The sequence below is a fragment of the Notolepis coatsorum genome, assembly GCF_963971535.1.
Source record: "Notolepis coatsorum genome assembly, chromosome: 6".
In the NCBI taxonomy this organism is placed as follows: Eukaryota; Metazoa; Chordata; class Actinopteri; order Aulopiformes; family Paralepididae; genus Notolepis; species Notolepis coatsorum.
Window position 1 is genome coordinate 156527225 of NC_140170.1, and position 17520 is coordinate 156544744.

Genomic DNA, 17520 nt, shown 5'->3' on the forward strand with positions numbered 1-17520 from the left:
AGTGAAAGCTACTCTCTGCTGTGACTAATTAGCCCACACAATCTTCTGGGTCCCCACGGACTTTCTATATATATTTTATTAAACTACCATCCGATTCTTTGTCCTCAGACTTCTGGTCAAGTTCCCTGAGCTGAACCACTCCATGAAGGTCAATGTGTCCATGGACAGGTGAGAGGAAACGGACCACAACGCTGACAGTCAGGGATGCACCGCAGTTACAAGTTCTAAACTTTACAGGTAGAAGCTGTAATGCTCTAGGCGCCAAAGGAGCCCTGCCTGGCACTGCGGGGGGCGACAGTGGCTCAGGAGGTAGAGCAGTCGTCTGGTAGTCAGAAGGTTCCCTAACCCTTACCCGGGCAGCGTGTCGAAGTATCCTTGAGCAAGACACTTAACCCCTAACTTCTCCCGATGAGCAGATTGGCACCTTGCATGGTCGCCTGTGCCATCGGTGTGAGTGAATGGGTAAAATGTGAGGAACAAATTGTAAAGCGCTTTGGATAAAAGCACCATTTACCATTTATTTCCTTTGTTATTATTATTTTTTACTGTGAATTTCTCCAGACCTCTCTTGGCAGAGCCTGATGTATGACCAGCAGTAACAACCTGTTACGGTTGGGCATGATAAATGGTGGATATAGATGAACCCAGGAGCAGACCAGCAGAGGACAGACGAAGGCAGATGTTTCGTTTTGAAAAGTGAGCAATGCTCCTTTAATGACATACAGAGCAGCTCCAATAATACAGAGAGAGCAATTCTTTTCACAAGCGAATTGCCCTACAAAACAAAAACACTATGATAGCATCTATCCTCCGTGACAGGAGCGATAGACCTTGACAGGACAGATAAATTACTTACAAGAAAGGGGAAAACGCGAACGGCTTGACAAGACATGAACACAGGAACCAGGTAACAACGTGAAATGACGCGACAGGGAAGACAGGAAGTAACAGGCATATATACAGACACTGATTGACACAGGAGGGTAATTAGGTGATTCGACTCAGCTGGGGAAACAGAGTGACACATAACATTACCAAGTTGAAATATAAATACACACAAACACAACACTGACCAGATCACAAAACCAACACAGATAGGGAAGACATTTAGACCAGGGAGTGTAACATCACAGATGAGACAGACATCAAATGTACAGACAACAGATTGATAAGGACCACATGAAACATTAATAAATGTTAATAAAATTAATAAACATTAATAAATAAACACAAGAGCTGCGCCACCTGAATTAGTCCACAGGATGGCACAGCAACCTGGGGGGCGTTACACAACCCCTCCCTTGTACCCACCGAAATCCAACCCACACATCAAAAACAAAATATGTGGTCGCTGTTTGACAACATTACAGATTCTACCTTTAACTCTTTCAGCGCCGGCGGGTCTAGCCATCTTTGTTCCTACTGCGCCACCGCTCTAAGAGATAGGGATGCATGGCGGTGTTTGCAGGGCTATATCTATATTCTATATTATAGCTATGGAGACAATACTATGGCTCATTTGACATCAACTATCGTTCAACATGTGAAAAAGAATAAATTTGTTCATGTATACGTAAGCGTGTTATACCGTGGTGAATATTGTATAGTTTATTAGGAGTGATCCGGGCTAATTCCTGAAAAGCTGAGTTATAGGGCGTTACGTGAATTCTGCTATAAGCGTTGGCGTTTCTTGCCTGGACACGCTACTATTTCCAAATCAAATGTATATAATAGGTATTATATTACGTTTTTTGATGCTTTGATTGTCACTAACGGCATACGTTTTGGAGTACGTTACATATGTGACCCAGTCTGGTGATGAAGCCTACAAGTCACCAGGGTGAAATGACAGATAGACACAATACATTTTTTTTTTCTTTTTTATATATATATAACTATAGTTCGAGAGTTGAAGAACATATTTAGTACAACAGCGAACAGCTATAATAACTCTAATTGTAAGAATTCTGTGTTTAAAAAAGGCAGTTTTGAAACACAGTTTGTGCTCTCCACAGAGGAGAGGTGGGGGCTGGGTATATTTTTGCATCTGAATAGAGCTGCGTGTTAGGATTCAGATTCACTGAGCCAGGTAAAGGCATTCACACAGAGAGAGTCATTAACGTTAACGATGGACGCATTCAGGTGAGGGTAGTTGTCCACGCCCCCCCCCCCCCAAACTAGCTGAAGTGTGAACATCTTTGAGAGGCGTTTTCTCCCCTTGAGTGTTTTAGACAACAGACTGAGTTACAAGATTTAAATGAATATATGATATTCAAAACATTTCCATATTTCAAAGTATGACACATCATTTGAAAGCTTACATTCTGTACTTTCACAATCTGGAAAAATCTGGAAAATGAAAATGGAGACATGTAGGCACAAACCCTGGACTCGGTCACATATGATCGTTGCGATCGATATGAAATCATGGTTCCCTATGGTAACCCTGAGGTCTGTGTACCTGAAATGAATCAAAAAATCGGATAAAAGAAATAACAATCCAAAAACGTATATATATGTTTATGGCGCTGAACTGTTGGTGAGCAAACACATATATATGTGGTTGGCAGTAGGGCTGGGCGATATGGAAAAAAATCATATCGCGATAACGATATGATAATGTTATCATATTTCTCGATATCGATAATTATCGAATTGTTATAAGTATAATTCTTTTTTTTTAAACAACAGATTTATGTTTATTTTGCAGCAATTCTTTGTCATTGCCGCCATCTTTAGTGTTACATCCCCTCACACTCCAGTTCTCAGGCTGCAGCTGGTTTAAAAGCTAAAGTAAACCGGCTTCTCTGCTGGCTGTGGCTCCAGGGGAGTTGAACAGTTCTGGCTCTGCTAGTTTATTTTCAATCTTTTGGCGCTTTTTTGGTGGACAAACCACCGCACATGTGCACCGTGACTCGTGACTGGAGTCTAGCCTACTGTGTACAGACGGTTTCAAACTGTATTTTAAATTAGAAAGCAAACAAAATAAATGGACAAGAGAAAAATAAATCTCAATTTGGTCAGTATTGTCATTTGGACAAGCAAAGCCATTACTTTAAGTTTGCAGGCAAGAAAGACAAGTCTGTCCACTGTCTCTGGTTTTAAAACTGCCCTGTTGCAGGTCACAAAAAAAAAAAAAAAAAAAAAAAAAAAAATTTAATTTCGATATTCGATATCGATTATTAAAATATATCGTGATATTTATCGTTATATCGCCCAGCCCTAGTTGGCAGGGAATGAGTTAACGATCACCCACCCTAGTACCAGATTCGATCCAATGCTTTTGTGGAACAATATAGACGTAGACCAAAATAATTATTCAAATAAAATCCACTCTCTTTTTCCCCAGTAGAATCGTCCTTTTATGTGGGAAAATGCGCATACATCTGAGTTGCTTTGTTTTGTTTTCTGAAATGTTCCATGTGGCTCTTGCTATTGGATTTTAGTATGAGGGAAATTTGCCCACAGCAAGAAGCTATTTTAGCAATTTTTAAGCTCAATATCAAACACTAGTGTCGGTACGGGTGCAGCCGGACGGAATAAGCTTTCATGTATTAGAGTTCCAACAAAGACGTGTTCGGTATGACACGTAATTAATTATAGTTCATTGTAAAATAGCGACATTAGTGTAATTATTGTCAAACCCTATAAATAACATTTGGAATAGGTCTTTCCGAATGAATTCAGCATGGTTTATAGCGTTATAGGAATACTTCTCGCGGGGTGCGCTCCGCAGGGAACTGTTTTAGATAGGGCAGTCTATTTGCAGAGAGAGAACATAATATTAAGTAGAGTCCGCTACCCGAGACACATTCTCCTTGATTTGTACCGCAATTTGGGACCCAAATTGGAGCGTGGAACAAAACAAAACGTAATTTCCCCAACCCCCAACTACAAACAATATCCATATATCAATAATAACAGCAGGCCGAGGCCAAGAGAGGATTTTATGCCAGGTTACCCAACATCATCGGAGCAATAGACTGTACCCATGTAGCTTTCAAAGCTCCATCAATAATCCAATCCAGTTATGTGAATAGAACGGGATTTCTCTCTGTCAATGTACAGATAATCTTAATTAAGGTCTTAATCTAACTTGAAAAAACCTCAACGAAAAAAGGCATTATTTTGCAGTATGGTATATGGCAAACGCAAGCGCAAAATAGTGGTTACGAGTTTGTATTCTCCATTGGGTTGCACAGACAGTGTGCTTCAGTGACTCGTTCATTTCAGTCATTACAGTGCTTAATGTCAGGTCAGCTTGTCATTTATTTCTGTCAATGTGCTGGTTCTGTAGGACTGGGTCGGTCAACATCCTTGGCTCCCGGCGCACCAAAGATAGTCTGCACACTCCCTCCTCAGCGGAGTTGTCTGTGAAATTGACAACTTCATTGGATTTAATTATTCTCTAAAAATATCTATAATCATACGATTAAATATTGTTTAAAATAAAAAGCGAAATACTATTATTCTGTGTGTCATGTTTCCAAATAAGATTGTTCACAACGGAAAATGCTGTATACGTTAAATTAGTTGGTTAGACCTCCGTGATCAATCACACTCTGTGAAGTTTCTCATACTTCGCTTAGCCCATTTTTCCACATTCCATGGGGGTGTTTCATTACCATATGGTTAATTAGGGGCGGTTCTGTATGCAAATACTTACAATCGTGCACGAGCGCGGAGCGTAGAACAAGTGGTATTTATCAACACGGAGTACTTGCAGGTGTGCGTAGGACCTGTGTACGCACGTTTGATAAATCCCAATATTTCTGTGCGGAGAGACATTCGAAATTCCGTGCTTAACACTTTGATTGCCAGCAGGGGGTGCCCTAGATACCCCGTTGAATGCCAACACTCTATTCAATGACAGAGCTATTACATTTGTGAACGCATAAACTATATCTTAAATTATGGCCTAATGTGTCTAATACGACCGTCGCTTATCAATGACTTGTTTGCAGTCAACATTGAACATTGAAACAGATTGTTTTTTTAATCGGTTCATTTCCGTTTTATACCATTTTGAAAAACGCTCGTTTTTTTAAACGTTCAGAAAAAAATTAAGATTCCACATGAATCCCCCTTTACTGGAATACACAAAACACGTTGACATTTTCCGGCCTATTTATGAATCGTTTTCAAATAAACACTCGATTATCGATAGTATATGTGTACTTATGCACGCTATAGAAACGGGCTGAAAAATCAATTATCCATTTCCTGATCAGCACTGTTACGACCCTGGCTCATGGGTACGCAACCTATGTGTAATCACCACCAAAACCCTGTGCTCTAACTCAAAAATGCTACTAAAACAAGGAACTACCAATATAACTATAAACTAATGTACTGGTAACCCAACGGACAAGGACTAAGAACCTGACAGCTCTTTCACTAGGCACAGACAGTGCATGTGTGTTACTGGGTCTGCCTTTGAAGCTCCCCAGCAGGTAACCAATCAGCACTAATTGGCTAATTGGCAGCCCTCACCTGTATGCCCTGGTGACACAGGAGTGACTAGGCCTCTAGTACATAACAGCACACACACACGCACACACACACATATGGCACACGCTGATATATAGGTGAAAATAGCTCTGATTATCCCAAGACTGGTAAAATAGATTCCTTACCTCAGATCAGATGTTCTCCAAAAAGATTATTCCAATTCCTGATCGCCATTCCAAATATCGATTGCACTTATTGATCCAACGCTGGGTGGTCGAAACACATATTCTCCGCTGTTCTGATGGACCACAAAGACTGCAATCGGCTCGGATTACATGCCTGACAAGTAAAATGTGGATTCCGGACTTTATTTTCTCCATGCGTTTTCATTCAGTCCAATCCAAAGGTTGCAATACCATCCGGAAAGACGATAGGGGGCGGTATTTTCCCAATTCGAGCTAAGAGAGAGTCCCAGTGGTAACGTGAGGCTAGATTGGAAAACCTGGAAATTTGGAGACTAGATTTACAGTCATAGAAAATCTAGAACATTTACAAAAAATACCAAATATCCTGGAAAAAATCTATGTTGTCCTGGAAATATTTAATTGTATTTTAGCCCCTCACTCAGAGCACCTATGTAAATCTAGGTGTGTATTTTGTTTGAAACTCGACTGTCGGTAGGATTATAGCATTGTTGCCCAATTTGTGGCCTATGCTCCAGTCCAGGGACGTGCACAGGACTTTAGAGGGGCAGGTGCTCAAAGGCTGAAAAGGGCACTATACCTGTGTGTCTTTTTTTTTTTTTATCCACTTTTTCTCCCATTTTCTATATTTTCTCCCATCCCAATTTCGTATCATCCAATTCAACCCTCCCCTGTCACGAACGCTGTTTCTTGCCTCCCACAAGCCGGCTGCAATGTGGACTATGTAGTCATACATAGCACAAGTCCCCTCCGGTACTTGAGGTAACAGCAGTCGCATCTTTTCACCTGCGCAGCTCGATCTCTCAGTGGCGAGGAGTAACGCGTGGGAGGCTCACGCTGCCCCCGACACTTCCTGATTCTACTGCGCAGGCGCACCAACCGACCTGTAGGAGTCGCTGTCCACAACGCCCGATCCCCACCCATCAGTTTCCCACCCCCTAATACGGCCAATGTGTATTAGTATGAACGACCAGCTAAACTGAAAGCAATGGGGAGCGCTGGGCTCGAACAGGCGAGCCCAGCGTCTCTGCATTTGTGGCGAGCGCCTTGCCCACTACGCCACGTAGCCGCCCCACCTGTGTGTCTTTTAACCGAGCATGCGTAGCGGGGGGGCCCCCTTTTTATGCTTTTTGGGGGTTTTTGGTGATCAAATATTGAATATTGAACTATAATAATCAGTGCAGGAGCTCACTTATCCTTGAAAGACACTTTTATCACTGACTTAAAAGGCCCATACATCTCCATAAATGTTCAGGGGGGAGGGAATAAGTGCTTACCCTACAGACCCCAAGAAGTGCTGTATATTATGTATTGTTTAATATAAATGCCTTTTTTATTCCAATCCCGATTTGTATTTGAGATTCCCAAATCCCATCGGACTTGACTTCTTCGTGTCCCTCAATGAGTGTAAAACTAGCATTCAACTGTATGCGCCACAGCGGTTTCTATCATCATCATCATCATCATCACCCACGCTATGCATAAAATATATAGGTCCGTGGAGAGGCACGCTGAGGAGGCCGTGCAAACTGCAATGGAATATGGGGCATCTCTCTCTCTTTACCTAATATTTTGATTCTATCCTGACATTTTTCAGTTGGAAGGGCAGTCTATATGCGTAACGGTAAAAAAAAAAAAAAAATCTCAAAAAGGCAGGTGCTCAAGCACCCCTTGGGCTCTATGTGTGCACATGCCTGCTCCAGTCCACCATGGCATTTGACAAGCTCGTGCTTATTCTCCTCTTATTTTTTAAGTGCTGTAAAATCCGTAAAAAACGTAAAAAGGTTTTGTGCAGCTAGAAAGTACTTAATCTTGAGTTTTACCGCAATGCACAGCACTATTTCCCTATTCAATTATGTATGTTATTATGAGGAATTGTTTGCACACAGGAGCTGTTGCTAACAACAAGAGGAGGCCAGATGACCTTATTGTACAGTTAGCGGTGACGGGTGCAGCAGGTGACGGGTGCAGCAGTCACCTGTAATGAACATGAGACACTTCATCATGAACCCTGCATCATTAAAAAAGGAGGAATACAAATGTGTCAATACTAGGCCTACCGGTGACTTATATGACCGTTTGTGAGCAAGTGCACACACTGATGTGCACATCGCTACAGATGTACCAAAGAGTGATACATAGCGTATATACAGACTTATAATTCCTTGTGCTTCCACTGTCAACTTAATGTGCAGCACACTGTCAGTGTACAGTGTGTCTGTTGCACTGTGGCACTTTGTAAGTTGTTGACGTGCCTTTGCACCGTTACCATAAAGACCGCTTACTGCACATGTGTTCAGTAAATTAAGCGTTTTCTCATTCCGACTCTTTCTTTCCCCACTCTGACAGAACTGAGACCCCCAAGGCCCCTCGGTTGAAAGGGTGAGTACCTTCAGTCTTTTAACCCATTTAGACCTAAAACGCCTGCTAATAATGCATTATATAGCCTGCATATACTGTACACACATGTGTTTCCCGGTTTCAATGGGTTAACAGCAGCTACCAAGCTCAACAAGGGACTGTATCTTGTATTAAGCCACATTGGGCCACATCAAGATATGATTGTGATCTTGTTAAGACAAATGTACTTACGGCACTGGCAGATTATTTAGCTTGTTTCAAGAATTGTACGTTTCAGGGTAATGTAACTCGTTTTAAGAAATCTTTAGATTAGATTCAAATGTATTGTCATCATATAGCACAAGTACAGTACAGCGAAAAGAAGTTTGGCATCCAACCAGAGTGCAAATGTAGCAGTAAAGTGCAACAGCAATATACAATATTATACAATACAAGTTAAACTGGGTACAGAATATACAAATTAGTACTACTGAGTGTAGTGCTAATCGGATGTATGTACAGAGTTGTAGTATAATAAATAAAGACAGTATGACTTTTTCAAACAAGTAAGATTATCTTCAAAAAGGTTTCTTGTTATGCCAGACCCGAAGGGCCTACAATAGCGAATGTCCCTAACTGACTGGCTGAATGGCTGAATGGCTGACTGGCTGGCTGGCTGACTGATTGACTGACTGCTCTACGTTGAAACACGCATGCATGCTGTGGCTGGGTCCGACGTGAACAGGCTTGCCTAGTCTTGTTTCTTGTTCTGAGAAAACGTCTTCAAACTAGTCCTCCTGAAACTAGTAGAATAATCTGCCAGTGCAGTAAGCAGCATATTCGTCTTAACAAGACAACAACATAACTTGAAATAGGCCCAAAGTGGGCTTAATACAAGATAGAATTGCTTACTAAGCTTGCCTTTTTTTTGTGGTGTCACATTCTCACTTAATGTTTCATAACTCAGTTCAGATTGGTACCCTGTGGGTATGATGGCACCGCGTGGAAGCATCGTGTTGAAAACAAAAGCCTGTGATAGCCCTGTAAAGACAAGGCAGAACTATTTCTTGGATGAAACATGGATTTATGAAAACTCGCCCACCTTCAGCGGTTATTCTCCCGCAAAGATCACATTCACTTCCAAGTGGAGCTTGTGTCACACAGTCTCTCTCTCGTCATCTTTATTTTCTGTTCTCCCAGCTGTTAACCCTTTCATTACCACACTACCAAATGGTTAACTCTTTCACTGCGACAATACAGAAGGTTAACACTTTCACTGCCACACGACAAAGGGTTAACCCTTTCACTACCACACTACAGAAGGTTAACCCTTTCACTACCACACTACAGACGGTTAACTGTAGTGAAAGGGTTAACAGACCGTTTTGCTATCTGGCGAGCTGTACCCAGCATGCTGTTCAGCAGTGTATCAGTTTTAATTTTAATTTTATTATTATCTTTTTCCCCCTCCTTTTTTTCGATTTTTCTCCCATCCCACTGTTAGTCGTTATGCCAATTCCCAACCCCCTTCCTGGTTGTTGCGCACCCCCCCCTACTGTTGGTCCGGGAGGCCGGAGACTGTCACATGCTTTCCTCCGACACATGTGCAGCCAGCCGGCAGCCAGCCTGGCAGCGCAGATTCTCACCGGGAGAGTGTAACGTGTGGAAGGTCACACTACCTTTCTCCAGATCCTACCCTCGCTGTGCAGGCGCCCCGACCGAACTGTAGGGGTCGCTGTCCACAACGCCCAGGACCCACCCACGGCTTCCCTCCCCTAACTCAGCCAAACAAGTTAGTATAGCGATCAGCCCAAGCCAAGGCAATGCTGACTCTCCGGGAGTCGAGACCGCAGCCTCTTGCATTGGTGACGAGCACAATCTCCGCTACGCCACCTGACTGCCCAGCAGTGTATCAGGGTATAATAGGGTCCCCTCTCAATACAATACACAGTGTAGTTGCCGGTAAAATTAATATTTGCATAAACAAATAGATTTTTTTATAATTTAACGACTATTCGAATATTTAAAAAATTTATGCCCATCCCTAATATTTAACTGTCATTTCTGATTAACTGTCTTTTCAACGAATCACTTCTTGCTTGTATTGCAGGTACCGTCGCTTTAATGTCCTTGGGACGAGCAGCAAGGTGCTGAATATGATAGAGAGCCAGAGTGGAGGAATGGTGGCCGACTTCAGACACTTGGTGAGTAGTAGCAGATGGTAGTGTCAACAATTAACCCTTTCACTACAACACTACAAATGGTTAACCCTTTCAATACCACACTACAAAAGGTTAACCCTTTCACTACCACACTACAGAAGGTGAACCTTTCACTACCACACTAGAGAAGGTTCACTACCACACTACTGAAGGTTCACTACCACACTACAGAAGGTTAACGTCTGTAGTGTGATAATGAAAGGGTTAACCTTCGGTAGTGTGGTAGTGAAAGGTTAATCTTCTGTATTGTGGTAGTGAAAGGTTAACCTTCTGTAATGTAGTAGTGAAAGGGTTAGAAAAAACATTTGAATTTGATTCTGATTCTTTCTGCAATGGTTCTTTTCATAATAAAATCTTCCATTTTGACTGTGATTCGGTTTGGTTCGATTGGATTTTTTTATTTAAGTGCAATAGTTGTACAGACTGATTCAGAAATAACTGACTGTGGCGGCTGAGTGGCGCAGTGGGCAAGGCGCTCGCCACTAACGCAGGAGATGCTGGTATCGAGCCCAGCTCTCGGCGTTGCTACCGGCTGGCCGGTCGTTCATACTAACACAATTGGCAGTGTTAGAGGGTGGGAAAGCCGGTGGGTGGGTATTGGACGTTGTGGACAGCGACTCCTACAGGTCAGTTGGGTGACGCCGGTACGGCGGAAACAGAAAGTATCGGGGGCAGCGTGAGCCTCCCATGCGTTACTCCTCGCCACTGAGAGTTCGAGCTGTTGCGGTGAAAAGATGCGACAGGCTGCCTCCTCGTGTACCGGAGGGGACACGTGATGCAAGGCTTCTATCCTCACTACAGTCGACCAGTGGAAGGCATAGTCTAGCAACGTTCAAGACAGGGGAGGGAAGAATTGGAAACACGAAATTGGGATGGGAGAAAAATAGAAAATGGGGAGAAAAAGTGGATAAAAAAAATTAAAACTGAATGTGTGATTAAAAACACCACTGTATGTTTATGAATTAAATTAAGATACATTTAGTTTTTATACATATTTGATACAGATTTTCTTCTAGTAATCATGGAATCATGGCTCAAATATGCTGTGAACTAAATCTCAGCGGTTTTTCCTCATCTATCGCATGATGCTATTTAACAGCTGTTAACGTATATGTATATAACCTAGTTATATGAGTACTGGCTAAGCGTCCCGCTCTTAAGCCATACCGAGATATACCTCATCTCATGTACCTATTGTACTCCATCAACGAATAAAACCAAAATACACCCATCACCTGCCAGGCCCCGCCCCTTTAGTGGCGTACTATATTAGTACTGGGCATGGCCACCACTCACTCTTCCTCGGAAAAAATCGTTTCCAAAGAAAAGTTTCCCCAAGGGAACTCAGGGCACGCTAAGAGCGGGACGCTTAGCCAGTACTCATATAACTAGGTTATATACATAACCTGTCGTTATATTTCGTATTGGCATCGCGTCCCGCTCTTAAGCCATATGGTGTAGAGCGGACACGAGGCCCGACAGATGCACCCCCTGAGGACCCGTAAGCCCACATCAAGGGGGAGGGGAGTCCCGTCACCCCATCCTTCCTAATGAAGAGGGGGCGCAGTCAACTCCACCCGAGTGCGAACAAGAGGGAACTAGAACCCCTTGAACACACAGCACAGGCGGAACCACGTGTGACACAACACACTGTGGCCCATACCCACACACCCCTGCTACCCCACCAAAGGACGGGAAGCAGGAGAGGCCACAGACCTCAGAACCGCCTGGGAGACAGAACCCCCGGTCATGTCCATGAGGTAAAACCTTACGAAGGGACCCGGGGAGGACCATGAAGCTGCAGCACAGATGTCCTCCACGAGGCCCCACCCAGCAGAGCGGCAGAGGCTGCCACCCCACGAGTGGAGTGCGCCCTGACGCCCCCAGGGGGAGCCAGCCCGGCCAACGTGTAGCAAAGGGCAATGCCCTCGCACAACCAATGGGACAGGCACTGTTTCGATAGTGCCTTACCAGCACGAAAACCACCGTAACAGACAACTGAACGGTAGCCCTGAGGCCCTGAGTACGGCTGAGGTAACCCCCAAGCCCAGACCGGACATGACAGGTGAAGGCCCGCCTCCAACTCACTAGCGTGAGGAGGCGGATGAAACGCCTGAACCATAATATCCCTGGAGCAGAAAACACTCCGGATATTTTTAGGCACGAAGGCTGGATTAGGCCGCAGAGTGGCACCGCTATCGGAACGAAAAGACAGGCACTCTGGCTGTACCGAGAGAGCACAAAGCGCACCCACGCGTTTTAGCGGAGGTGATGGCCAGCAAGAACGCAGTCTTCGAACGACAGCCGTTCCAACAGCGCTTGCTCAAGAGGCTCAAACGTGGCCAAGGACAACCGACCGAGGACCAATTGAAGATCCCAGCTCGGAGCCAAAGAGTGTTTCACCGGCTTAAGGCGTCACGCCAAGCAGGAAACGCTTCACAAGAGGGTGGCCTTACACCACTCTTGGAAAATACGCCACTTACCCGCGTAACCCGCGATAGTGGAAGGAGCATGCGCGTTCCGGATGGTACCAACCACAGAAGGATCCATCCTCTCCAGACTCACCCTCTCACCAGCCAACCCAACAGCAGCTCGCCCAGCACAGGGAACTAACACAGAGACCCGTGCGCTTGAGAGAGGGCCCGCGATGACCAAGGAACAGGCCATGACGGGATACCAAGAGCTGCCTGACTATGTCCGGACGTAATCCCCACCCGTAAGGGTGAGGACCGCCCTGCGACATTACACCTGTACCCACATTCACCCTGCCGGGGATGTGGAGAGCCCTCAGGCCGCGCAGATGGAGAACGCCCATAGCCAGCCGCCCGGTGCAGACGGGGGGAGCGTACTCCTCCCAGTCTGTCGATATACGACACTGACGTCGTATTGTCCATCCTGATCAACACCGTTTGAGGACCAGAAGGACCGCTTTCAATACCAACACATTGAACGTAGCGCAGACCGGGCAGCACGGTTTGCCAGCTGCCCCCTACTGCGTTGGCCCGACGCGTCTCCAGCGAGGGAGGCGTCAGTGAAAAACGTGACGTGTGACAGCCTACTGCCCATGGGGACCCCCCTGGTGAGGACCCCAGGCCCTCCCCAGGGGCGAGGTCCCCCAGTACTGACACGGGAACCGTAGCCGCTTCCACTTGCCTCTCACCGGGTCTATTTCCATACTGGAAAACCCACCTCCGTAACCCCCTCCTGGGGTGAAGAGGAGGCCAAGAGGGACCACGGAATGAGCAGATGCCATCATACCGAGCAGGCGTATCACGGACAGCACCGTAACCGTCCTAGGACGGAACCTCCCGAGCGTGTCGACAACACGCTCTGAGAGGGATGCCCATAGCACTCCAACCGTTGACTGGGAAGAGGAGTACTCTACTTCCAGTCTACAGCAAACCCCAGGCTGGTAGGAACCTGCCTGGTACGAGACCTGACGATCCACCTTGACCGCCAAGGACCAGAACGTCATCAGGGCAGAATACACTTCGTAACCCCTGACGACGCAGAGGCCCCAGTGCGGCCTCCACGCACTTGGTGAAGATGCGGGGAGCCAGAGAAAACCGAACGGCAGCCTCTGGTACTCATACGCTAACCCTGCAAAGGAAGCGTAGGTAAGCCCTAGGATGGAAGATCGGAGATGCGAATACGCATCCTACAGGTCTATGGAGGAGAACCAGACCCCCACCTGACAGTGTTCAACAGGTAGGAGATGATCCAAAAAATGCTGAACCTTCCCATGGGACAGGTCCAGCATGGGTCTGACACCCCCCCTCCCGATTTCTCAGGCACCAGAGAACACCGGGAGGAAAACGCCACGACGATGGCTTGCTTCGTCCACAGAGATTGGATCTCGTTGACCAGAGCTGTCACTGCTGGTGACCCTGACAATAGGGTCTGTACCAAACCCGAAAACGGGTGGGGTTGTGTAAATACAAGTCCCCGCCTCAGCGTTCTCTCCATCCACCTCGACATATGGTACTGCCGTAGCCATATGTGATGACACTCCCAACGCACCCGCCGCCATATGGCGCAGGTCCGCCAGGAACTGTAGATAGTCGGCCCGGTCCCACCCGCTGTGCGTAGCCAACCCTGGACCTGTGCGAGCAGAGCGTTCCGTGGAGTCGGGTCGGAACCTGACACTACCCACGAGGCAATCGCACCCAAGGGGGGGACCCCGACAGAAAGGGCTGGTTTGATACGGGGGAAGCTGACATCAATCTAGGTGACAAAAGCCCCCTCACTGAACACCCCTCCAGAACATGCTGAGGAGTTGTTCTGCAGCCGGACATGCAAGGCGTGAGGACCCCATGGGTTCCTACACACCGTAGCCCTGCAGTGAGCCGAGCTCGTCCAACATGGCCGATCCCTCGGCTGCCAAGGCTGTCGGCCTTGTGGACACCTGTCGATTCAACACCCAGGATACCTCTGGCGGGGGAAAACATGGCCGCCTGTCGAGGGCCTCGTCATTGCCGCTGACGAGGCTGTGCTCTCTCTTCTTCTGGCTGCGCGGTGTGAGGCGGTGTGGGGCCTAGGACAATACCGCCCGCGCTCCAGCGGAAGACCAAGATCCTCTGCGGAGAGGGGAGCCCTGAGCGGTTATAGCTTGCGGCTAGGTCAAAGCTAATAACGTCAACAAGGCCCCGCCACCAGACACCATTTTTTGATAGAAAAAAACAGCAATTCGAAACACAGTTACTAATCGCTGCCAATTCCATACCGTGGCGGTACAGGCTTTAGCAGCCCACCAGCCACTCGCCGGGCCGACCCACCTCATGGTGTCGGCCGGGCGGGGCACTGTTTCAACATGTCAAAAGCAAAGGACTGATGCTAACACGGAGCACCAGCAACCAGCAACCTCCACTGTAGTGTGCACCATGAAGGGGTTACTGAATAAATGAACTAACACCACGAAAATACTGTAGAATGGGCAAGCCCATTCACACAATGTTAAGGGATTGCGGACCAGAGAGAACCAGTCCCGCATTCATTCATAATATTCACAACAGCACACCAGCCCTAGACCTCAGCCCATTTACCCATGAAGGTAAACAAAGCCCCCCCGCAATACTCCCCCAGTAGACACCGATTGACCGACAGCATGAATGGTTGAGAGGAGGGAAGACCGTAGTACAGACAGACCTTCCCGTAGCAGAGAGACGGAACAGAAAACAGTAGCCCAATATAGCATAGCGTTAGCCGCGTGCTCCAGGATAACGGGGAAAACAACAACGTTTACCCAGATATCCCGCCGCTTGCGCCAATACACACTCGGTTGTCTCTCGGGACAACTCGAGCACATCACAAACGCCAGCATTTGTCATGCCTAGTGACATCCCACAGCGGGGAACAGTAGAACATTGACCCAGCATTTATAGCATTTAGTATTAGCAGCTCGCTCCAGGACAGCCTGGGAAACGTCCACCTCTTAGAGGGACGTTTACCCAAACATCCTGCCCCTGGCGCAAAATACAACTCACAACAAGCAGCATTTACTAACACCAGCGATAATGCCTAGTGGCGTAAGTCCTACCTTGTGCGAGGTAGCTTGATAGCTACACCTCACACGCTGTCCCTCTGTCTGCCGTCAACAAGACAAGGAGACTACAGAACTCGACGCTGAGATGCATCGAAAATGCATCCCGCTGCAGAGTCGCAGAACCGCCAGAACATGCCGCGAAGATTTCAGGGGTAGGCAAATCTTCGGTAAGCACTCAAACCTAATTTCTCTAAACTTTTCATAACAACTAGTTGCATAGGGCGTCTTGCATCCGCTGTGATGGAAACGAAAATAGAGGAAGAGTGAGTGGTGGCCATGCCCAGTACTAATATAGTACGCCACTAAAGGGGCGGGGCCTGGCAGGTGATGGGTGTATTTTGGTTTTATTCGTTGATGGAGTACAATAGGTACATGAGATGAGGTATATCTCGGTATGGCTTAAGAGCGGGACGCGATGCCAATACGAAATATAACTGTATTTCACGACATTACAAGACTAAATAATTACAAGAATAAAAGCCAACAGTCGGTGAGTTTGTTGGACATGATTGGTTGTGTGGGTAGCCATGTCATTTTAGACTAACACTGTGTTTGGACTGTAGACCCTGAAGGAGCAGAAGTGTGGAGCAGGAAAGGTCAGTTATCATCTTCAAGCTTTTGAAAATAATATTTATCTCATATCATCTCAGCGGAACAGACACACATGGACATGTACACACAGCTAGAGGAACAGACACATGTACATGTACACACAGCTAGAGGAACAGACACACATGTACATGTACACACAGCTAGAGGAACAGACACACATGGACAAACATACATACATATTACTACATAATACTACAGTACACACATGCATGCACACACACATACACACACACACACACACACCTATACACTTGTGCAAATACACGTATATTGCCATGAATCAGGGAACACACACACACAGTACATGTAAAATGACATTATGTGCTGTAATTGTTGTTATTATTGTATGATCATGTAAATAATGCCACTATTAACACATTCGGGGCCATTGGGGGCCGTCTAATCTCACGCTAAACGGCCAGCATTTCAAAACAGACTTGCATTGTCAATTGAGACCATAAACCGTCCCTTCAAAATGGCTTAAAGAAATAATTTTTTCATCAATACGTTCGCATTTTATAGCCTCGTGAATATAAGCGTTATATGGGGTTTGGGCTAGTATATTTCCTGGAAGGCGAGATACAGGCTGCTAAGCTAATAAAACTAAATCGAACAGCGTTTCGGCCCTACAGAAGCTAGAGCTAAAACGCAAAATGCACATTGTCGGTATTCATGGTCCACCATGAATGCATGAAAGGGGGGGGGGGGGGGGGGGGGGACACGTCGTTTCTGATTATTGATTACCAATAAAGGCGTTAGCCTCAGTAGCCACATTCGCTGATCGGCTGGTTGAGTATGATAACAAGGCCTGATCAGCATGTAATTTACGTGAAAAAGATCTTACCGTGGGCCGGTTGGATCCCCAAAAGGATTTCCCAGTTATCGATCGCCATCTGGTACATCGATATGTCCATTGGCTGATGATATATTCCTTTACTGCATAGTGAATTCGGCGTCGCAAAAGGTATTCCAAGCTACAGGCTACAGGCATAGCTTCCAGCTAACAGTAAACTCCATTCAAAGTCAAAAGAAAGAGCACCGTTCTGCCACAGGGAACACTGCATTATCGAGACAGCGCCCCTACGAGGATCTGGCCGGTAATGCACTTTTCAGAATTCCAAGAGTGGGGTAAATCTGCAGTGCCGCTCGG

The 17520-nt window shown here is 46.1% G+C and overlaps 1 protein-coding gene across 1 annotated transcript in view; it reads left to right on the forward strand.

Annotated features, from left to right (window-relative positions):
* The window catches only part of stat2 (signal transducer and activator of transcription 2), a 103363-nt gene that overhangs the window by 49984 nt on the left and 35859 nt on the right, over positions 1-17520 (forward strand). Inside the window, exons 11-14 of the mRNA XM_084316761.1 lie at positions 109-168; positions 8004-8036; positions 10105-10198; positions 16322-16354. Coding sequence (XP_084172887.1) covers positions 109-168; positions 8004-8036; positions 10105-10198; positions 16322-16354 — 220 coding nt within the window. The remainder of the gene's footprint in view (positions 1-108; positions 169-8003; positions 8037-10104; positions 10199-16321; positions 16355-17520) is intronic.